The sequence below is a fragment of the Brassica rapa genome, chromosome A02, assembly GCF_000309985.2.
Source record: "Brassica rapa cultivar Chiifu-401-42 chromosome A02, CAAS_Brap_v3.01, whole genome shotgun sequence".
Taxonomy (NCBI): Eukaryota; Viridiplantae; Streptophyta; class Magnoliopsida; order Brassicales; family Brassicaceae; genus Brassica; species Brassica rapa.
Window position 1 is genome coordinate 11375780 of NC_024796.2, and position 21211 is coordinate 11396990.

Below are 21211 nucleotides of genomic sequence, written 5' to 3' on the forward strand. Positions count from 1 at the left end.
ATAATCCGAAAATATATATATAGAAAAAATACAGATACATGTGAAAATTTGAAACAATCTATTCAATAAAAAAAATATACCGTAAACTTATTTTGTTTTAAAAATTGATAGACACATATATATTACAATATATGCCAATTTAGAATTAAAAAAATATTTATATAAAAATAAATGAAAAGACGGTTGCACGGATCGAGATCTAGTTAGTTATATTATTGCTAGTGCTTTCAATAACCAAAATGATTTTCTTGTTTCATAAAAATTGTCCTTCTGATATTTTACTTGCAGACTAAATAATTTTGTTAATATACATATATACTTCCTATGTAATATATCATCTATTAATTGATAACTATTTTATACTAAAAGAGTTTAGCTTCAGTAATATAGGGAATCAGAACAATGTCATATTAAAATATCGAACAAAATTTTGGGAAATAATCCTAAAATCATATATTTTAAAATAAAATATTTAGACAAAACAAAATCTTTTTAACAAAAGCTGTAAGAAAATACAATACATTTTGCAAAAGGTCAGTTGAACACTCCAAATCCAAACCAATACTGTATTGGAAAGTGTATAACCCAATTGTCCTTTCTCAAAAAAAAAAAGGTGTACAACCCAATTTTTTCCTCAAAGAAAAATTATTACCCAATTTAAAATATTTTCAACGTATCAAAGAAAAAATCAATCGCTATTTTTGTCATATACTTGAGACAAATGGGTATTTATTTAATAATTTCCTCAAAAAAGATAATATTAAAAAAAGTCAAAAAAACACAAGAGAACTAAAAGAGAGGATCCAATTGAAAACCGGATTAGATATTTACTAAATCAAGCCTTTGCCTCCTCAAAACCCCCAAAAAAGGAGCAAACTTTGAATGGATCCTTGACCAACTTCATCACCATTACACTCCCAAAAGGGTGGTTCTTCATCACGACACCCTCTTCGTCTAACAACAACAACAAACCCAGGTTCCATTTTCTCTCGCTTCATTCGCTTTCAACTCGTTAAGAGAAGGAAGAAAGTCTTATCCTTTCCTTTCAATGTTTGTGCATTGATGCTAGACAAATGGCTGGTTCATCAACCAAGAGGTTTCCTCTCTACGCTAAGGACTACGAGCTCTTCGAGGAGGTGGGAGAAGGTGTAAGCGCCTCAGTGTACAGAGCTAAGTGCATTGCTCTTAACGAGAATGTCGCCATTAAGATTATGGATCTTGAGAAATGCAGAAACGATTTGGTAAAAGATTGCATTTTTATTAAATTTAAGAAAATAAAAATCAGATTTTTATATATTTTTCTTACTTGACTTGTCTTGTTCAATGACAGGACACAATAAGGAAGGAAGTTCACATTATGAGTTTGATTGAGCATCCGAATCTGTTGAAAGCGCATTGCTCTTTCATAGACCGTAACACCTTATGGATTGTGATGCCTTATATGTCTGGTGGCTCATGTTTTCATTTGATGAAAACTGTTTATCCTCAAGGTTTTGAGCAACCTATCATTGCTACTTTGTTGAGGGAAGTGCTTAAAGCTCTTGTTTATCTTCATAGACAAGGTCACATCCATAGAGATGTTAAGGTAGTCACCTTTTTTTTTTTTAACTCTAGTCCTCAGATTTTAGGGCCGTAGGCGATTTAGTAAAGATTTTTTTTAATAAATTTGGGGACTTATATGTCTATGTAATTTTTTTCGAAAATTTTTGGGCTATGGTTTCACTTGGTTATGTTCAGAACCGGCCCTGCGGTTACACTATATTAGTTTTGCCATCTAAAATGCTTTTTTATATAGGCTGGGAACATACTGGTTCACTCGAGAGGTGTAGTGAAACTAGGAGACTTTGGAGTTTCAGCGTGTATGTTTGATAGCGGTGAAAGGATGCGTACAAGGAACACATTCGTTGGAACTCCTTGCTGGTGTGTGCTTATATTCTCTTTACAATAAGTTTTTTTTCAAGTTTCTTATTTGTGTGTTTGTTATGGGTCTTAAAGGATGGCACCTGAAGTTATGCAGCAAGTAGATGGATATGATTTCAAGTATGTTTTTGCAACTTTTCTAGTCTATCTGCACACCAATCACAATCATGAATAGTGTTTACTTACTGATTTTGAATGTATTTGTTCTGTATAACAGAGCGGATATCTGGTCCTTTGGCATAACTGCACTGGAGCTAGCTCATGGTCACGCCCCATTTTCAAAATTTCCACCTATGAAGGTGAGTCCTTACACTATTGATGTGAATGAACAACAAACGCAAACAAACTTTATAAGAAAGCAAAGAAACTTTAAAGAGCAAAAAGCCTTTTGAAGCAAATACTTGTTTAGGGTTTGTATATTTGATTATGTAAATGAATAATTTACAATCCTTTAGATTCATTATTTATAGTAGCCTCAAAACCCCGATTTACTAATTCAGGTGCTATTAATGACCTTACAAAATGCTCCTCCTCGACTTGACTATGACAGGGATAAGAAATTCTCAAAGGTAAGTGAGAGACTAATTGTTTTGCAACATAAAGAAGTAGATTTCATTTTTTCTTTCACTGAGAGAAAAGAACTGTTTCTGCTGTACGCAGTCGTTTAGAGAGTTGATCGCAGCCTGTTTGGTTAAAGATCCAAAGAAGCGTCCAACCGCAGCAAAGCTTCTGAAGCACCCTTTCTTCAAACATGCACGGTCCACAGATTATCTGTCCCGTAAAATTCTACATGGTCTTTCTCCACTTGGTGAACGTTTTAAAAAGCTCAAGGTAAAGTTGATTAGAACTTAGAAAAAAAGGTGATGATTGAAGCTGTGCAATCATCTCTTTATGTTTGTCTTTATAGGAGGCAGAAGCTGAGTTGTTTAAAGGCATAAATGGTGACAAAGAACACGAGTACATGCGAGGGATTAGTGCTTGGAACTTTGATCTACAAGACTTGAGGAAGCAGGCATCACTTGTAAGTAAGGTCATGTCTTCTTAAGTAGTAAAAGTAAAACTTGTTGTTTTGCACCTTCTCAGTGGTTCAATGTTTCTGCTATATCAGAATCCAGATAATGAAATGTGCAGTTCAGAGACTCGGGATGTTAAAGAGGTTGATGCACCAAAGAGAAACCCAATGATACAAAGGTCAAAGACTATGTCTTTGGAGATGTTCAAAATCTCAGACAAGGCTAGTGTCTTTGCTTCCTCCTAATGAACGCATTCATGTCTCCGTGTGCCTATTCTAAACCCTCTTGCTAATATTCAACTTTACAGGATCTGATGAGTGCGAGTAATAGTCTAACAATAGGTCCATTACTTCCTTCATTTCGTCGCAAGTTCCTCCCTGCTATTGGGTACTTTTACAACTTTTATCTTCTCTACACATTCCTAGATCCTGCACTGCTTTGCTGTGTCTGTTTTGTACAACTTTTGAAATAAACGTATTGGATGCAGATATAAAGTTGGCATCCTTTCTGATGAAAGCAATGCATGTTGCAAAAGAGCTGCAGAGGCCCTCGCTCTTGAAGAGCCCAATCAACTAGAGCTATTAGCGGTGGATAGCAAGCAGACACCTGCTCTTGAAGAGCTACATCAACTAGAAGAACCATTAGCGGTGGATACCACCAAGCAGACACTAGCTCTTGAAGAGTCACATCAAGTAGAGCCATTAGCGGAGAAACCAAAAAATGGCTACAGAGTTGGTTCTGTGAGCCGGGCGTCTTGCACAGCAAATGAAGTCCTACCACTGTTACAGAGTCTCCTGGTTCAGAATGACATTCAGAGGGTGTGTGGCCTATACGTATATATCCAAATAAAAATATTCTCTCCTGAAATGGTTTATTTGGATTTTAACTTGTGAGTCTTCACATTATATTTTTTTGCAGGAGAAAGTAATCAGATTGATTAGATTTTTTGATGGAACTGTCTCCGGTAATATGTCTGTCTCACACATCTCTATCAGTTTCAGTTACTGTCTTTGGACTAATGAGTTTTGATGACCTTTGTGCAGAAACTCAAAATCCAACCTCGAAAAACGAAGCAGTGCAGGTAATGTTCATGTGACTTATGTGGATATCTTTAGTACTTGATCATCACAAAACTAAAGAGCATGAATGAATATATTCACAGATATATCCATCAAGGGAGAGAGAACTACAATCTCAAGTTACTTTCTTGGAGCAAAGGTAATCATATAACTTCTTTCCCTTTGTTTGTTTGTTTTTTGATTAAGATTTGATTAGTAAGCTGAGATAAGGTATGGGTTATGAGTTTTCAGTGTTGAGATACTTGTAGAGGAAGTGAAGAGAAGAAAAGGAATAAATGATCAGGTAAAAAAAAGGATTAAAACACAAATGAATATTAGAGATCATAATAGTAACTTTAAAACTAAAAATGTTGATCTGTTTTTTTGCAGCTAGAAGAACAAATCAGATCTCTAACTAGCAGCATCAGCAGGAGGAGCAATAGCAGATCAGGAGCTTAATTAACCATCCTCTTTTTGTCTCTTCCAAGAGAAGGAGGGAGACTATTCTTTTTTTTGTATTCAATTTTCAATAATATTCATAATTATGTAGAATCACACTTTTATTCTACAAAATAAATTAAATTAGATTATATTTTCACAAACCTTTTTAAGGTATGTATATATATATATTGACTTATGCTATAGAGTATAGACCCTTCCCAAAGAAAGCGAAAGACATTGCTTCACAAGAAAAAAATTATATTGACGTAAAGCAAAATTAATGTGTAACAAGAATTGGTAAAAGGAAACTTACTATGATCAAATATTCAAATACCATCCTTGATTATATACAAAAGAGGTCCGTCTACAACTACTTCCCTAGCTCTCTAGCTGCTCTCTCCCCAGCTTCCGTTTCAACCCAAAAAAAAGGAACCAGAAGATGAATCCGTTTGACAATTTACAGTCAGTTAGTTATAGGTTAGGTTTAGTGAGTGCAACGTTAAGAAGCAAAGGCTTGGAGAACAAGGATTCTCCTATTCTCACTTCCTTGTGTGTTCTTCAATTGCCATTCTCCTATCAACATTGTTTCTTTCCAATGGAAAACGACTTTCCAAATCCAGAATGAATAGGCCCACAAAGATATGGGCTTTACAAAATCTGGTCCATGACTATCTCAATTATGTTTCCGGTTCTGGGAAGTAATCATAGTCTGATGTGGCAGAACTCAAACGCGTAACCGGGTCGGGTTTGAAAGAATAGAAAGAAAGAAACCATTAAATTTGCGCGGTAACCCGGGTATGAAGGAGAGAGAGAGAGACTCTCTCAAACTCTCAGAAAAGGGAAACAAATAATATAATAGGAGAGAAGATCAAACGGTACACAGGACGTGCCTCCAACTCTCTCGCTAGAAATTCAAAAAAAAAAATAAGAAAGATCATGGAGACCCTCTTATACTCAACATTCCTTCCATTTTTCTTTTTCCTTTTTATTTTATTTTCCCTGGAAAACATTTGACATTGCACAGAGAGAGAGAGAGAGAGGACCTCCATTATCGTTTTATTTTCACATTTGACATTGTCAGATTTATAATTCCGTAATGGAATGCATTTCTCCTCTCTCTCCAGCTTATTTCCAGGCCCTAGCTTTCATAAACTCTGACTTCTTGTAATTACTATTATTATTTTTTTTGTAAATTGGAGATCTATTTTTCAGATTTTAATTATTAGTTGTTTCCAGTTGCAGAGTGGAAATATAATTTATTTTCATCTGATTATTCAATTGTATCTGTTAGAGTTATTCTTTATCGATTCATAGTTTCATTCATTAGAGACTTTCTGAGTGTTGTTTCTGGGGAAGAATCAGAATCAGAACAAGAAAATGTCTGACTCGCCGACTTCTTCCCCACCAGCCCCCTCCGCCGACTCCGTTCCACCGCCGGATAACTCCACCGGTGGTTCTGCTCCTCCACCTACTGATTCCTCACCACCTCCTTCCCCACCGGCTGACTCAGCACCGCCGCCGAGTACCCCGTCTCCACCGCCGGCGTCTCCTCCTCCGGAATCCAATCCCCCGCCTGATTCCTCACCCCCTCCTCCCCCGGATGCTCCACCTCCTTCTGATCCTCTACCACCGGTTGACTCCGGTTCTCCACCACCGGAGCCCACAAACTCTCCTCCTCCTCCCCCTGAGGAATTTGAATCACCACCACCACCTCCACCGAATGAAGACAACACCTCTCCTCCTTCACCTCCGGAACAACCACCTCCTCCTCCTCCTCAGGCGCCTTCACCAAAGGGAGGACCCAAAAACCCGAAAAAATCACTACCACCAGCCAATTCTCCTCCGGCTCCTCCAAATGCGCCTTCCCACGCACTACCACCCAAGTCCACCGGTGCAGGAGGACCTCTCAAATCCCCTTCTCGCGGCGTCCCCAGCTTCCCGCCGCCTCCTCCAACCAGCAATGACGGTGGCTATCAAGGCAAGACTATGGCCGGCATGGCAGTCGCCGGATTCGCAATCATCGCCTTGATCGCCGTCGTGTTCTTAGTCAGAAGAAAGAAAAAGAAAAACGTAGATGTATACACTGACTCCCAGTACTTGCCTCCTTCTAACTTCTCCATCAAGTCAGGTGAAACAACATCTTTGTGTTCTGTCTTAAAAATATAAATTTTAACCATTTTAAAAATCTTGTGACAAAAAAAAAAAAAAAAAAAAAAAAAACCATTTTAAAAATCATGCAGATGTAATTTTTTGTACGGTCAGATCTTGATCAATCTCTCGTCTTTGTGTTCTGTCTTAAAAACACTAACACTAACACCTTTTGTAAAATCATGTAGATGGATTTTTATACGGACAGAATACGACAAAAGGAGGGTACTCTGGTCCTGGTGGCTACAACACAAAGCAACAATCCAATAACAGCTTCGGGAGCCAAAGAGGGAGTACACCTGATTCAGCTGTGATGGGAAGTGGTCAAACGCATTTCGCCTACGAAGAGCTAATGGAGATAACGCAAGGATTCGCTAAGCAAAACATACTCGGAGAAGGTGGGTTCGGGTGTGTCTACAAAGGTAAACTACACGACGGAAAGCTAGTTGCTGTGAAGCAGCTTAAGGTTGGGAGTGGACAAGGTGATCGTGAGTTTAAAGCAGAGGTTGAGATCATTAGCCGTGTTCATCATCGTCATTTGGTTTCTCTGGTTGGTTATTGTATCTCGGATGTCCAGAGGTTGCTTATTTATGAGTATGTTCCAAACCAAACCTTGGAGCATCATTTGCATGGTGAGGTTCATTTACCACTTCCATTCATCAGCTGACATGTGGCTTTGTTTTTTTACTTACATGGGGTTTGTGTTTTTTTGGACAGGGAAGGGAAGGCCAGTCCTAGACTGGGCTAGGAGAGTCCGAATCGCTATAGGTTCTGCCAAAGGTTTGGCATATTTGCATGAAGATTGTAAGTCTCTTTTATAAGTGTGAAAGCCATGCTTAGGCACTTAAAAAGTACAAAGGGAAGCTGAGTGTATCTTTCTATGTTTTGTTTTGTAGGTCACCCAAAAATCATTCACAGGGACATTAAGTCAGCAAACATACTGCTTGACGATGAGTTTGAAGCTCAGGCAATAAAGAAAACCATCCTTGTATTCAACACTTGTGCTATGTTTTATCTGTTCTTAATTTTCTGCTTCTTGGTATTTAGGTTGCTGACTTTGGACTTGCAAAACTCAGTGATTCAACGCAAACCCATGTCTCAACTCGCGTTATGGGAACCTTTGGGTAAGCATTTGTAGAACTTCTAGATCTGATAATGATGAACTAGTTTGTTTATGTAGAGAGATCTTTGAAAGCTGAGATGTTTACTTGCCAAATATGAAAAATGCGTAAGACTTTATGTTATTGGGTTTTGCTTTCAGGTACTTGGCACCAGAATATGCACAAAGTGGGAAACTGACAGATAGATCAGATGTTTTCTCTTTTGGGGTTGTTCTCTTAGAACTTATAACTGGACGCAAGCCAGTTGATCAGTACATGCCTTTGGGAGAAGAGAGTTTGGTCGAGTGGGTGAGTAAAATACTAAAATCTGCAACCTTCCTGTCTTGATATCTCAACATCTTTTCAGTTATAGTTATGTATGGTTTGCTATTGATTAGTTACTAATCCATAAAACTCACAGGCTCGTCCTCTGCTTCATAAAGCCATTGAGACGGGTGATTTCAGCGAACTGGTTGATAGACGGCTCGAAAAACATTATGTGGAGAATGAAGTTTTCAGAATGATTGAAACAGCTGCTGCATGTGTTAGACATTCCGGTCCAAAACGTCCACGCATGGCTCAGGTAACTTTTCTTATAACGCTTTCTGATAAGCTCCTTGTGAATGGGAAGCTCAAGCTTTGTTTTAAAGTTTTTTCACACGGGATTTTAAGAAAATAATTTTTATTTTTTACATATTCGATTTTGTGAACCGGAAATTTTAATTAATATATGTATTAAAAATGTAAAATTACAGTTAACAATTCTACATATCTCATGTTTTAGTTGTTCACATTTGAAAACTTATTTTCTGAAACAAAACTTGGTTGAAATAAGGTTGTGAGAGCACTAGACAGTGAAGGGGACATGGGAGACATCAGCAACGGATCCAAAGTGGGACAAAACAGTAGTGCTTATGATTCTGGTCAGTATAACTCAGACGACAGGAAAATGGCGTTTGGTTTTGACGATAGTTCAGATTCAGGGATGCACAGTGGAGACTATTCTGTCCAAACCTCCAGGAAAGGATCCAATGGAGCCTCTACTGAGTTCACAAGGAACGAATCTGAGAACCGAAACTTCAATAACCGGCGGTTCTGATTCAAATACAAGTGAAGTTATTATACCTAATGTTTGAGCTCTCTGTACAGCATCAATGCTCTTTGTAATTTTTTTTTTGTGAGATAACATTTTATTGCATAGCTGCTACCTTTAGTTTTGATTTTTTTATTTTTGTTTCTCTGTGTTTGGTTTCAGATTTTTTTTTGTGTGTGATGAGGATATTGAACAACTCCATTTTCAGATATGTAACATTTGCTTACAGATTGAGCTTGTAATGTTACTTGTCATCTACTTTTTTTGCTTTCATTTATAATTTGATCCAAATCAAGAAGAACAATTAGAAATAAATAGGAAAATGATAAAACTAAACAAGCTTGAGTAAGTCTCCTGTCTTATTTAGATCATTGTCCTGATCGGAACTTGAAGACGGAACCACCGTGTCTGAAGTCATTTCTTGGACCTTACGCCATGTTTAGTAACAGGAGTTGGTCCTTTCTTTCCTCCTCCTTTCTTGTTATCAAACCCAAACTCAATGTCTCCTCCGTTTCGACCAGAAGGTTTGCTCATTGGACCAGGACGCTTTATATCGAACCCAAGCTCCAAATCATCACCTCTCTGTCTCGGCTCACGTTCCACAGGTCTGATCTCACGGCTCTTCTTTGAAGACGGTTTCTCATGCTTTGAAGCTTTGTTGTTGTTTTTGTGGTCCTTGCGGCCCCGGTTGCATAGCCTTCCGAATACACAAGCCAGTGCTGCCAAGATAAGGATGGCTGCTAGAACTATGAACGCTGTACCGAATGAGCCACTTGAACCAGAGGATGAGGGCGGTGCATACGAGAAAGATGATGAAGAAGAAGAAGATGATGATGGATACACAATAAGAGGTTGCTGGAACTGTTGTGGTTGATCTGCCATTTTGGGTGGGTTTGGTTTTGATTGTGATATTGGGAGCTCTGTGGTGTTGAAGATCACTTCAGTTTATACCATTTTCATCTGAAATGTGGCCAATGTATTAATAGTATCAGTATCTATAAATAAAGTTTATGCTAGAGCCTAGACATATGGTGTTGTTTTTGAAATAAAGTTACATATTGCTTGCTTTTGTGGAAATTACCAGTTTGTTTGTTGCGCAACTTTATTTTTGTAAGAAAAGATACTGTGGGTTGTCTTGTTTGCTTGTCATCAACAATATGGGTTTATTTAAGAGGTGCACTTTAGAATATTTTCTGATTGCTTTGTAAGAAGAGAAAGTGAGACTGTGGTTAAGTATTTTAGATGAGACACAATACATTGTTTCCAATAAAGATTAGCTTAAAGATTTGATGAGTGGGGATGCTCCTTTACCAATCATTGACTCTGCTCTATTGAATTCCCGTTACCCATTAATTTATACACCTCTTCACTATTCTTCAGTCTCCAATTTTCAATTCCCCAGTGCTGGACCTGCAGGTGTATAATTTAATGATACAAATCTTAATAATTGTTATAAAGTTTGCTAAATATCAGGAGAATAAAAACTGTTTTTTTTTTCTTTCTTTTTTTAAGGTGAGAATATGGATCCACTAGTTTTGCATAATAGTATACTTATACACCATCAAATTTACTCTAGTGTTAACTTTAAATTTTCTAGTGAATTTCTAACTGGATTTATCAACTTTAAATTGTAGGTTTAGAGTGGGGTTCCACAAAAGAGAGTGTAAGTGGAATGTATTCAACATAGGGATTAGTGCAAAGCACATTTTGAGTTCTTTCACGCAGATATTTGTTTTCTTCTTTTCCTTTTTTCATATTACTTTCAAACTTTATGTCTCTTTGAATGTCATCTTCTTGTAATGTTTACAGTGATATCTTCTTGAGGCCTAATGGGAACACCTTTAGATTTTGAATTTTGATTCTTTGTTTGCTTTTCTTTTTCACCAAGAAAGAAAAATATTCCATGCATGATATGTTCTTTAAGTCTCTTGATGAGCCGAAGAATTACAAAACTTTTGCTAAACATCGCATAAGTGATATTTAAAATGAGTTTACCGTTACGATAAAATTGATTTATCCAGGATAAGTGTACAACCAATCATAAACACGTCTTCGAGGTTTGCTTCTGTATTTGTTCAATATCTTTTTGTTAGGTGCTCTGAAACCGGTTTAGCTGGAGAGGTTCGTGTAAGCGTTCATCATAATGGGCCGCTTCCGCAACTGGACTTATTACCATTTTTCACTAACAAAAATGTTTTGATTGTTAAAATTTGTTACATATTTTGTGTGATTTGTACTTTGTTTCACTTCTGTGTAATCTTACTCTCTTTTTTTTTTGAGCAAATTAGCTCAATATACTCAAAAGAGTGGGATACCATTGAATTGGAGAAAAATGGTAGTGATAGGGGAAAAAATTGAAGGAAAATAGGGTATGGGGTGCAAATAGAGGAGAAGTTGTGTGTAGGAAGTACAAATACTCTTTTTTTTTTTGTTCAAACTCAAATTTCATTAGAATAAGCTAAGGTGGGCTCAAGGCCCATAAAGCCTGTTTTGCCAAAAAGTCTGCAGAGTTGTTTGACGATCTAGGAATAAACTTGAAAACAATAGACTTAAATCATATACAGAAGAAGAAAAAAAAGAATCATAAGACCTTTAGAAAGGACTTGGTCCAACTTAATGAGCTCAGAAAAGCTATTTAGAAATAGTATTTGTACTCTCTACACACAACTTCCCTTCTATTTGCACTTCATACTCTATTTTCCTTCAATTTTTTTCCCTCCATCACTACCATTTTCTTCCAATTCAATGGTATCTCATTCTTTTCAGTATATTGAGCTAATTTGCTCATTTAGAAAAGGAACAGGAGAAACTAAAGTAATTTCATTTACAGTGGAGCAAAAAGGATCCATCGTTTTCACCAAAACAGCACGCAGTTCGAGAAACAGTGGCTAGAAACCTTCTTTTTCCCGCGCTAAGTTCAACTAGAAAACGACACGTGGGAATCTTGTTTCTTAAGGCTTCAACTCTTTTGTCTACACAAAGAGAGAAGGTGTCACTCTAGGACCGTCGCATTGGGATTTAAAGGCTGGATGATTTGTCTTCTCATTCCATGGAAGAGCGCTTTGTGTGACCAAACAAAAAGCTTCCTTACGCTTGGACCCCTTATACAATTCTATCCTACGCTAGATAGGTCATTGGACATCGATTTGGGTGAGGATTGTCGGTTTTTTTATAACTTTTGTTTATTTTACTTCTTCGAATGGGTGATGCAGATTAAAAAAATACAGATCAAACAGAAACGCAGATCATGCAGAACAATTGCAGATCATGCAGATCAAACAGAACAAATACAGATCAAACTAATTTAATAAATTATTATATTTAAATAAATGTTGGATTTTAAATGAAAACTAAATATCTTAACAAAATACAACTTATTATAAATAATTAATAAATATATGTTGACAAAAATAAATATCATCATTTTAATAAATATAGTGTAATTTAAAATTATATGAAAATTCATGACAATTACAAAAATTATAAAGAGTATTCTTGTTTTACTCTTATTTTTTGTATCTTTATTCAGTTTTCGGTTCTTTCTTACCGTTTGGTTCATATAGAACTTATATTGTCAATCTTTATATATGTTATTGTATCAAAAAATATTTATTTAAAATTTTAAAATATTAAAATGCATACATGTATATGTAAGAACAAAAAAATATGTTTGATATTTATTGATATTAAGTAATTATGAATAGCCATTACCATTTATAATTATATGCAATTAAAATATGAATGATCAAATATGGAAGTATATAGCACAGAAAATAATGTCTAAAACCACTTACAGAAATTATATCAAATTTATATGATTTCTATAAAAGTAACTATTTAAATTTATAAATATAAGCAGTATATTAAATTGCATAAATTCATTTAAATGAATTCTATAAAAATATTATAAATTGATAGTTAACTTTTGTACACAACTGTAATTAGTTTATTTATGTTCATCATCATCAATAAAAAAAATAAACTATAACATATATGTTTTTATTTGTTTAAACCTTACATAAAACTTATTTAGTGTTGTTATTTGGTTTATGAATAAAACATAAAGTTGCGTGTAGTATTCATAGGTAAAAAAGATCAAAATCACCTATTGAGCCTCGACATTTGATCAGACTTCTTTTTTTCTTATATGCAGGACAGTTTTTTTACACACAACTTGAACTGCATACGGTTCATCAAATATTTTATTATTAATTTTTTTGTTCTGCAAATTCTATGTGAATGGACAACAAATGCAGATGAAACTGCATGTCTAAATCTCCTGCATCTCTCCTGTCTCTCTCCTACATCACATTCACACCCTTAGCTTGAGCTCGTATTCATTGTTGTTGTTTCTGATGAACAAGCTGAGCTTTTCTAAACATGATGACCATTTGACTGTTACACTGCCTTATACACTGTGCAAGACATAAATGGACAAGGCCACTATTGAAAACCCGGGTTCAGACACTAGAGCAAAATAACACTTGCAAATGAAATACGCCAAAAGCAAAATAATACTCATATTCAAAACACATGAAAACTTATTTAAATGGGTTCTTCTACTTGCACAATCAAAACATTCACATACCCAATATCAAAAAGGTTCAGATAATATTTATAATTGTTTCTTGCATCACAGAAGATAGAACCATCTCGATGCAAATGCAACTCACCCTCATCACGCCTGCGTAAATAGTAACACGAGGACAAGAAAATAAGCATCGTTAAGAGAAAGAACGAAACCATCTTGTGTTAGATTGGGTTTTTGAAACTTTATGTTACCTTGCCAGCGATGTTGTTGGACAGCCAGTCCAGACCTTCGTACAGTCCTTCACCTGAAGTGGCGCATGTGCTCTGAATGTACCTGGTAGATTGCAACAAAGACAAGAAATTTAGAACAAAAGAAAGGCTTTTGATTTTCAGAGACTTGTCGAGGGTTTCTTAATTCACCAGTGACGCTGGCGCAGGGAGTGAAGGCCAAGCTTATCTGTGATCTCAGCTGCATTCATCGCATTTGGAAGATCTTGCTTGTTGGCAAACACAAGCAGCACAGCATCACGGAGCTCGTCCTACACAAAAAAAAAAAAAAGAAACCAAGGATTTGATAAGTATAAATGCCTTTCCTGAATGATTCATCTTGGATAGCAATCGAAATGGACCTCATTGAGCATCCTGTGAAGTTCATCTCGAGCCTCAACAACACGGTCTCTGTCGTTGCTGTCCACGACAAAAATCAGACCCTGAGTGTTCTGGAAGTAATGCCTCCACAAGGGACGGATCTGAAAAGAAGCCAAAAGATTAGTTTACTTGGTTACAAGTTACAAGTTCTTCAAGAATAAGATCCAGAATCAGATGTAGGTACAAAGAAGTGCATAATACACAGCTGAAAGAAGTGGATAATCTGATACCTTGTCCTGACCCCCGACATCCCACACAGTGAAACTGATGTTCTTGTACTCCACAGTTTCCACATTGAAACCTGCAAGAAAGATCCTAGAGTTTATCATACACATTCACAAACTAGAAGCAAACCAGTACTATTATTATGGTGTGTACTGCGAAGCATTACCAATAGTGGGGATGGTGGTGACAATCTCTCCGAGCTTGAGCTTGTAGAGAATAGTGGTCTTACCAGCAGCATCAAGACCAACCATCAGAATCCTCATCTCCTTCTTGGCAAAGAGCCTGCTAAACAGCTTGGCGAAACTCAACCCCATCTTGTGCTCTTTAACTGCTGCACACAAACCACAAGAAAGAGTATTAAAACTTCATCCACATTCTATAACTATCGTTCCTGATAGAAATGACGTAAATTGTATTATCTCTATGAACATGATCAACACAACGAGATGAGGCAGATCCAAACACATAGGTTGAAATCTGCCGATCGGAAGCTATCAGAAACAATTACGACGAGAATCGAATATAGATTTTAACAGATCCGCACTATCATTAGCATTATTCATGATCTCTCTTAACGGATCAGATCGTCTACAAATCTGGAAGTGAATAGAGATTATAACAGATCCACACTATATTAGAGGCTATCGTATCAGAGAATATAATCAGACTAAACGGAATCAATTCTCAAACAATCGAAACGGATCCGGAGCAAATCACATACTCAGATCTACGGAAAAATCAAAATGGAGAATGCAGAAGCTCAGATCCAGATCATGAAACCGTACCTCTGGAGAATGTAACCGAGAGAGAGAGAGAGCGAAGCTTGAGAGAAACGACGACAAAACCGGTTTAGAGGGGGAAATTAATATTTTTATAAGGGAGAAGGGTACCACCGGTTTGTACGTCGCTTTTCACGCTGTTTGATTTACGAGAATACCCCCCTTTGTTTTGAATCTTCCACGACTGGTGTGCAGGTGTTCATCTTGGTCAGGGGCTCATGCGATTTAGCCTATCAATAGTTGACACGAGAGCAATAGCTTTTTCCAAAACGAACGACCGTTATTCATTGATGTGTTTGACCAATAGGAAGTTACCATGTCATTATGTATATCAATGTTATTCATCGACCAATAGAAAGTTACCATGTGTTTTTTTTTACATCGAACGGCTGAAGTTACCGTATCATTACCAATGCATTTTTATCCTTTTCGAATTTTCTTTGATCAATTTCATAGATTCCAATAGAAAGTTACCATGTGGTTTTTTTTACATCGAACGGCTGAAGTTACCGTATCATTATCAATGCATTTTTATCCTTTTCGAATTTTCTTTGATCAGTTTCATAGATTCCAATAGAAAGTTACCGTGTCACTAATGATGCTAAAATGTTATATCCGTTGGTTATATAAATGTGATATCTTAATGAAGCTAAAATGTTATTTAGAATAAAATGAAATATTATTTCTAAGAAATATTTATTTTTAAAAAATCACACATGGAAAGAAATCGTGACTTTTATTCAAATAGAATAGATATAGACTATAATTAGAAAGTGTATGAAAATAGCATACAAAATTTATTTTTATTTTATAATAAGATCTTACTTAACATTAATTTGTAATAATATTATATTACTAAATACAAAAATAATTAGTATATTATTTTATAAAAAAATATTTACAATTTTTATTAAGATTTTTTTAGTCTGTCAACAGTTTTTTTTATAATTAAAATAAAATTAGGTTAGTTTTATAGATGGAGTTGTTATATGCGTTGATTATATAAGAAGTGATATTTTAATGTTGTTAAAATGTTAATTAGAATTAAATGAAATATGACTATCTTAGTTAATGCATTATTTAAAAAAAACAATATTTAGAAATTTTAATAAGATTTTGTTAGATTTTTTTGTCAATATATTTTTATAATTAACAAAATAGGACAATTTTATAGGTGATATTTTTATATGTGTCAATTATATAAGATGTAATATTTTAATGATGCCAAAATGTTAATTAAAGATAAATGAAATATAATTTTCTAAGGAATGTCTATTTTTAAAAATATCACACATGAAGAGAAGTTGTGACTTCTATTTTAATAGAATAGATTTGTAATATTATTATACTACTAATTACGAATTTAATTGCATTATTTTAAAAAAATATTTAGAATTTTTAATAAAATTTGGTTAGATTTTTTTGTCAACAGATTTTTATAATTAAAAAATAGGACAATTTTATAGGTGAGATTGTTATGTGTGTCAATTATATAAGATGTAGTATTTTAATGATGCCAAAATGTTAAATTAAAAATAAATGAAATATAATTTTCTAGGAATATCTATTTTTTTAAAAATATCACACATGAAGAGAAGTTGACTTCTATTTTAATAGAATAAATATGCAAAAATCATAATTTCCGCAACGATAGATATATAGCGTGTTTGTATATTTAGTCACAACATATTTAATAGGTCCAAATTCAAAACATACCACAATAACTTCAAATAAGACTCAATTTTAATAGATTAGATGCATACAGATTAATAAAATGCAAAATTTTAACCAATGTGCATTTTCTTAATCTATGTCCAATATAATCTGAAAATGTTAAAAAGATCTTAAATGTCAAAAGGGCTGGAAAACATAATATTTGATTTTAAAACATTTATCAACCATGCAATTGATATCATATGCAAAATTCAGCTTGCATCATTGTAATAAAAGCTATGACATGTATAAGAGAATCTAACACATAATCATACTTAAGAGATATATTGCAAACATGATGTGGTTAGATATATTGCAAATAGGATCATCAAATCTGTGCAAAACATGTTATCTTTGTAAGCTTTTTTTTCTTCCCTTCATGGTTATGCTTTGCTTTGTCTTTTCGGGGTTTGGTTGATGTCTAGGTATAAAGAGAGGTTTCTTCATCGGTACCAGCGTCAAGACAGGCGAATGCTGACTTCACCAGACCTGTGTTTACGACATTGTTTTTTTATTTATTTTTCTGGTTCTTGAATGTTCAAGTACTGATTTAGAGTTCGTGGATTATTCAAACAGGTCTCCACCTCCATGATAGATCTTTGCTATGACTGTGTTGGGGTCTCTAAGGAGAAGAAAGATGCAAAAGAAGTTAAAGGAAACCGGGGTATGTTTACTCTTAATACTCTCTAATACTAGTCTGAACGTAGGTTTCAAATCGAACAAAATAATATGATAATGTGAACATTCTCCTCAGAGTTGCATGATGTGTTACCTGAAAATATCTTTGAGGATGTGCAATAATCTTTTTGATCTATATCAGATATGGTTCTTACCCATTGAGAGGGAAGTATTGTCATGAGATGGCTTTGAGGATCCTCCTTGCCAGCATTGAGGTTTGTTTATCTTAACCATTTCCTCTTTTCGATATAACATTCTTGTGTCTTGTGCTGATAAACGATGAGAACACGATATGTTGATTGTGTAATGTTTTATGTCTTTGTGTCACGGGTGGAACATTGCGAGTTGTTCTGTTGTTTTGTTTTTTTCTTGCGTCATGGAATCAAGATAGTTTTGTTGTTTTCTTGTGTCATTGTCTTTAAAATACTATGGGTGCAACTGGGTTACAATATTTTGGAATGGAATGATGTGGAATGGTTGATTCCATTAATTCCACAATTTTTTTTACCATTTGCTATGAATGGAATGTAATGTTCATTCCACCAATTCCAAAACTAATTAGATAAAATACAAAGAAAATTATTCCATAAGAAATTTGTTCATGAATGAAAGGAATGAATTTCATTCCATTTTTTGGAGTATTCCATTCTTATCATTCCATTTTTTTTGTTCCATCAATTCCATTTTAATTTATCAGTTACAGTCTATCTTGTACTGAACAACTCTTGTAAACAATTTGTGCAATCTTCTCCTTCTCATATTCTTCTTTCTCACATCCAAATTCAAAATATTCATCTGAATCTAAAAAAATTCAATCTTGTAAACAATCTTTTTTAAAAACCCTTGATTAAGAAACTACCAATGGAGTACAAAAACTATTATGGATCACTTAAAAGTCTTTAAGAAACCCAAATGAGGTTATAGGGATAATCATGCTCTTATAAATATATGGATCACTTAAAAGCAACCACACTAAATTCAAATTCAAAGCATTTGATATGTTCATTATGTTGATGTGTTTCTCGCGATATGGACAAAACAAAATGCAACTGTTGAAACTATTATGTTCTGAGATAGTTCGCATACAAAGCTCACAACTCTGACGATCAAGTTTCTTGCCTACAAAGCTTCACAAGAAACAAGAACACACTAACAGCTCAATGAGCTATGTCTTATTAAAATTTTGTAGAAACAAAAAAAGGCGTTTAGTTGTGTAAACCATTGTTGAACAGAGTAAGGACGATGTCCATATCACTCTTCTTCAAGCACATTCCAATCTCTACACCACCTGATCCATCACGTCTCTCTGCCATTGAGATCCTCTCCCCATCGATGGAGACAACATCAACCTTAACGGGTCTTCCCCACCCGAAATCCGAATCATATACACCCAACCGGGTCGACCCGGCTACAGTCCCGAACTGCGAGGCGACACCCATAGAATCAAACCCAATCTTGAACTCTTCAGCTATCGTCTCTATCCTTCTCGAACTCAACCCTTTCACCAAACCGCTGAGAATCTCAACCGCCGTTACGAACCCTTCCTCTCCCTCGAAATCCGCCGCCTTCCTGTCGTAGCTACCCGCCGGAAACACGCAATTTCCGAAGTACGTCGCCGGAAGCGGCGGAACAAGTCGCTCTCTGAAATCTCCAGAGAAGAGGAAACACACGCGTCTCTCCCCGCTTCCTCCACGCGCCTTCACAAGGCATGTCCACACGTAAGCGTAGGCGATGACGAAAGTCGACAGGTGGAGGCTCTTATCTCGGGTCGGTGAGTCGCTCTTGACTCGCTCCCTGAGCCTCTCGACGTCATCACGAGACAGCACTAGCGTGGCCAGTACGGCGTCGTGTGCGGGGTCCTGGGCGGGAATCGGACGCAGACTTATTCTCCCGCCGGTTTTGTCGTGTTTCAGAGATGTCACGATCTTGATCATCTGTTCGTCGAGTCCGGTTTGGTCGTTGATCAACGACCGATCAAGAGACGGAGTTAGAGTCTCCGGCAGAGAGGAGACGACTCTGTTTTCTTCCTTGCACAAGTTGGCCCAAGCTTTGACGAACATGCTTGACGTTTTCCCGTCTAAAACGGCGTGGTGTGCGGCAACGCCGATGGAGAATCCGTTGTTAGGGAAAAACGTGATTTGAAGAGAGAAAGCTGTCGCTGAGTCATCGGAAACTGGTAACTCGGGGAGTAAGTTGTGTAACTCTGAAACTGGACGTTGTCCATAACCGGAGAGAAGAGAGAAATCAGCGTCACTCTCCGCGATGGTCACTGAAACTGTGTCGTTTTGGGAGACGATGATGTTCGGTTTGGGCTGGTTTAGGTCCCAGAGGATGCGGCCAGTGAGAGGGAGGTAGCTGCGGAGGACGAGGGAGAGGGAGAGCTTGAGCTTAGGGAGGATGGAGGAGTTGAAATGGTCACGAGTAGACTCGGTGAGCCTGTAGAAGAAGACTCGCTTTACTGGGGGGAATACTAGCCATGGTAGATCGAAGAAAGTCAACGGGATTGGGAGTGAGTTGGCGGTGTTTAGAACCGAGTCGGAGTCGGCGGCAGGGTGACTCGGGCAAGCTCGACGATGTGTAGTGTCATTTTATCGGTAAGGGAGAAGGAAAAAAACGGATAGGAACTAAATCGTTTGGGCAAGAGTCAAAAAATATTTTTCTTTTGCATACCAGACCATGCTGCCGCTACGGCGCTACACGTAAGTTATTCCCATCACTAATCAAGCATTCATGATAGATGTGAATATAGTAAGGAAAAACCTAGCCGTTTTTCAAAAATAAAAATATAGCCATTATTCTTTTTGTTAAATCAATTACGACTAGTCTTCACGTTATTCTTGGCACATTGTTAAAGAAAATTTGTAAACCTTTAACCTTTTTCCTATTAAGTTACATAATTTCACACTTTTTCAGAATTCGAAACCCAAACTTTCTAATGTTAAAGGGCTTCCACACACCTTTTTTTTTTGTTAAATGTTTTTGTGTACACCAACTCTTATTAAGTCTAAGTAGATTTTAAACCAATGTGAATGATGGTAGATTTATAATAAGTTTATAATCTACTAGATTAGGTTGTGCATATTCCCATTTAATATTTATCATCCATAAAAATAAAATAAATCAGATAAGTGTATATACGAAATCACACACCACTAAATATTTTTTTCTTTTTTTTTCTTCAATTAATTTTTTGTTTCTAATTAAATTTTATCACATGTCTTAAAGCTTTTGTATTTCTATTTGATTTAAGTTTATTCCTATTATCTAGTTACTCATATTATTTCAACCTTTTGTTTTTATTTGAAACAGATTTACTTTTTGAAGTTTAAATACTTGCATAATGTTTAGTTTTTCCTATTCATATTTGAATTAAGTATATTTTAATGAAAAATACCTTATAATAGTTTTCAGAAAAAAATGTTACAAAATAAATTAAAAATGAAAAAGTAACCAAAGTAACCTTCATTTAAAGGCTTAAAGACACATGTATACTTTGGGTTAATTAGTCTAGAATTAGAGTTTGTTTTTGAGGAATGAGGTTTAGGGTTTTAAGAATTAATGTTTTATGGTCTAGAATTTATGGTGTTTAAAAAATATATATTTAAATACTTATTTAAATTAACTATATTATCAATAAAGATAGGTTAATTTTATTTTCCTTTTTAATGAAATTTATTTAGATCATTTTCTTTTGTCATGAGCTATTTTGATCATAAAAACTTTATTTTATATCGTTTTAAGAGATTTGCCCTAGTTTAATATGCATGTATCATTTTTTTCTTTTCTTACAAAAGATTACCCACACACCGAAGCTCTGTATATACATTTTGTACAGTCTTTGATTCATCAACTTAATGACCATTCA

General features: G+C 35.6%; 4 protein-coding genes and 1 pseudogene across 9 annotated transcripts; 3 read left to right on the forward strand and 2 right to left on the reverse strand.

The window, feature by feature from the left end:
* The first annotated feature begins 37 nt into the window (after positions 1 to 37).
* LOC103852650 (serine/threonine-protein kinase BLUS1) lies at positions 38 to 4635 on the forward strand. 3 transcript variants are annotated; one of them, XM_009129545.3, is made up of 17 exons: positions 38 to 976; positions 1070 to 1241; positions 1331 to 1585; positions 1796 to 1920; positions 1996 to 2040; positions 2138 to 2219; positions 2421 to 2489; positions 2581 to 2751; positions 2828 to 2950; positions 3029 to 3154; positions 3241 to 3320; positions 3421 to 3751; positions 3852 to 3897; positions 3977 to 4014; positions 4096 to 4151; positions 4244 to 4295; positions 4382 to 4635. In XM_009129545.3, the coding sequence occupies exons 2-17, from the start codon at positions 1074 to 1076 to the stop codon at positions 4448 to 4450; spliced, it is 1836 nt and encodes a 611-aa protein (XP_009127793.1). In that variant the 5' UTR covers positions 38 to 976; positions 1070 to 1073; the 3' UTR covers positions 4451 to 4635. The 3 variants fall into 3 exon arrangements, with proteins under 3 accessions (XP_009127793.1, XP_009127794.1, XP_033140329.1); XM_009129546.3 differs by having other exon boundaries at positions 41 to 976; positions 2828 to 2941; XM_033284438.1 differs by lacking the exon at positions 38 to 976 and having other exon boundaries at positions 987 to 1241.
* A 230-nt stretch (positions 4636 to 4865) lies between these two features.
* Positions 4866 to 9001, forward strand: LOC103852653 (proline-rich receptor-like protein kinase PERK13). Its single transcript, XM_009129548.3, has 8 exons — positions 4866 to 6560; positions 6769 to 7212; positions 7298 to 7384; positions 7477 to 7547; positions 7628 to 7704; positions 7842 to 7989; positions 8102 to 8263; positions 8516 to 9001. Exons 1-8 carry the CDS (start codon positions 5810 to 5812, stop codon positions 8777 to 8779), a joined length of 2004 nt encoding a protein of 667 aa, XP_009127796.1. The 5' UTR covers positions 4866 to 5809; the 3' UTR covers positions 8780 to 9001.
* LOC108870724 lies at positions 8803 to 11883 on the forward strand. Of its 2 annotated transcripts, none has more exons than XM_033284441.1 (2): positions 8803 to 9094; positions 9160 to 11883. In XM_033284441.1, exon 2 carries the CDS (start codon positions 9273 to 9275, stop codon positions 9645 to 9647), a length of 375 nt encoding a protein of 124 aa, XP_033140332.1. In that variant the 5' UTR covers positions 8803 to 9094; positions 9160 to 9272; the 3' UTR covers positions 9648 to 11883. The 2 variants fall into 2 exon arrangements, with proteins under 2 accessions (XP_033140332.1, XP_033140331.1); XM_033284440.1 differs by having other exon boundaries at positions 8804 to 9090; positions 9156 to 11883.
* A 1321-nt stretch (positions 11884 to 13204) lies between these two features.
* Positions 13205 to 15150, reverse strand: LOC103852654 (ADP-ribosylation factor 2-B). 3 transcript variants are annotated; one of them, XM_009129552.3, is made up of 7 exons: positions 14962 to 15150; positions 14343 to 14504; positions 14182 to 14252; positions 13933 to 14052; positions 13724 to 13842; positions 13556 to 13637; positions 13205 to 13457 (listed from the first exon to the last, which is right to left on the reverse strand). In XM_009129552.3, exons 2-7 carry the CDS (start codon positions 14488 to 14490, stop codon positions 13452 to 13454), a joined length of 546 nt encoding a protein of 181 aa, XP_009127800.1. In that variant the 5' UTR covers positions 14491 to 14504; positions 14962 to 15150; the 3' UTR covers positions 13205 to 13451. The 3 variants fall into 3 exon arrangements, with proteins under 3 accessions (XP_009127800.1, XP_009127801.1, XP_033140330.1); XM_009129553.3 differs by having other exon boundaries at positions 14343 to 14507; positions 14962 to 15141; XM_033284439.1 differs by lacking the exons at positions 13205 to 13457; positions 13556 to 13637 and having other exon boundaries at positions 13718 to 13842.
* A 1879-nt stretch (positions 15151 to 17029) lies between these two features.
* LOC103852655 lies at positions 17030 to 20842 on the reverse strand (annotated as a pseudogene).
* Positions 20843 to 21211: the final 369 nt, after the last annotated feature.

Bases quoted from the DNA above. Each gene is read 5' to 3' on its own strand.
- LOC103852654 (XM_009129552.3), bottom strand. From the start codon at position 14,490: ATGGGGTTGAGTTTCGCCAAGCTGTTTAGCAGGCTCTTTGCCAAGAAG. The intron at 13,843-13,932 runs GTCCATTTCGAT...TTTTTTGTGTAG, and splicing joins TTCACAGGATGCTCAATGAG to GACGAGCTCCGTGATGCTGT. The intron at 13,638-13,723 runs GTGAATTAAGAA...GCAATCTACCAG, and splicing joins TCCCTGCGCCAGCGTCACTG to GTACATTCAGAGCACATGCG.
- LOC103852650 (XM_009129545.3), top strand. From the start codon at position 1,074: ATGGCTGGTTCATCAACCAAGAGGTTTCCTCTCTACGCTAAGGACTAC. The intron at 1,242-1,330 runs GTAAAAGATTGC...GTTCAATGACAG, and splicing joins AGAAATGCAGAAACGATTTG to GACACAATAAGGAAGGAAGT. The intron at 4,152-4,243 runs GTAATCATATAA...ATGAGTTTTCAG, and splicing joins GTTACTTTCTTGGAGCAAAG to TGTTGAGATACTTGTAGAGG.
- LOC103852653 (XM_009129548.3), top strand. From the start codon at position 5,810: ATGTCTGACTCGCCGACTTCTTCCCCACCAGCCCCCTCCGCCGACTCC. The intron at 6,561-6,768 runs GTGAAACAACAT...AAAATCATGTAG, and splicing joins TAACTTCTCCATCAAGTCAG to ATGGATTTTTATACGGACAG. The intron at 7,385-7,476 runs GTAAGTCTCTTT...TTTGTTTTGTAG, and splicing joins GGCATATTTGCATGAAGATT to GTCACCCAAAAATCATTCAC.
- LOC108870724 (XM_033284441.1), top strand. From the start codon at position 9,273: ATGTCTCCTCCGTTTCGACCAGAAGGTTTGCTCATTGGACCAGGACGC.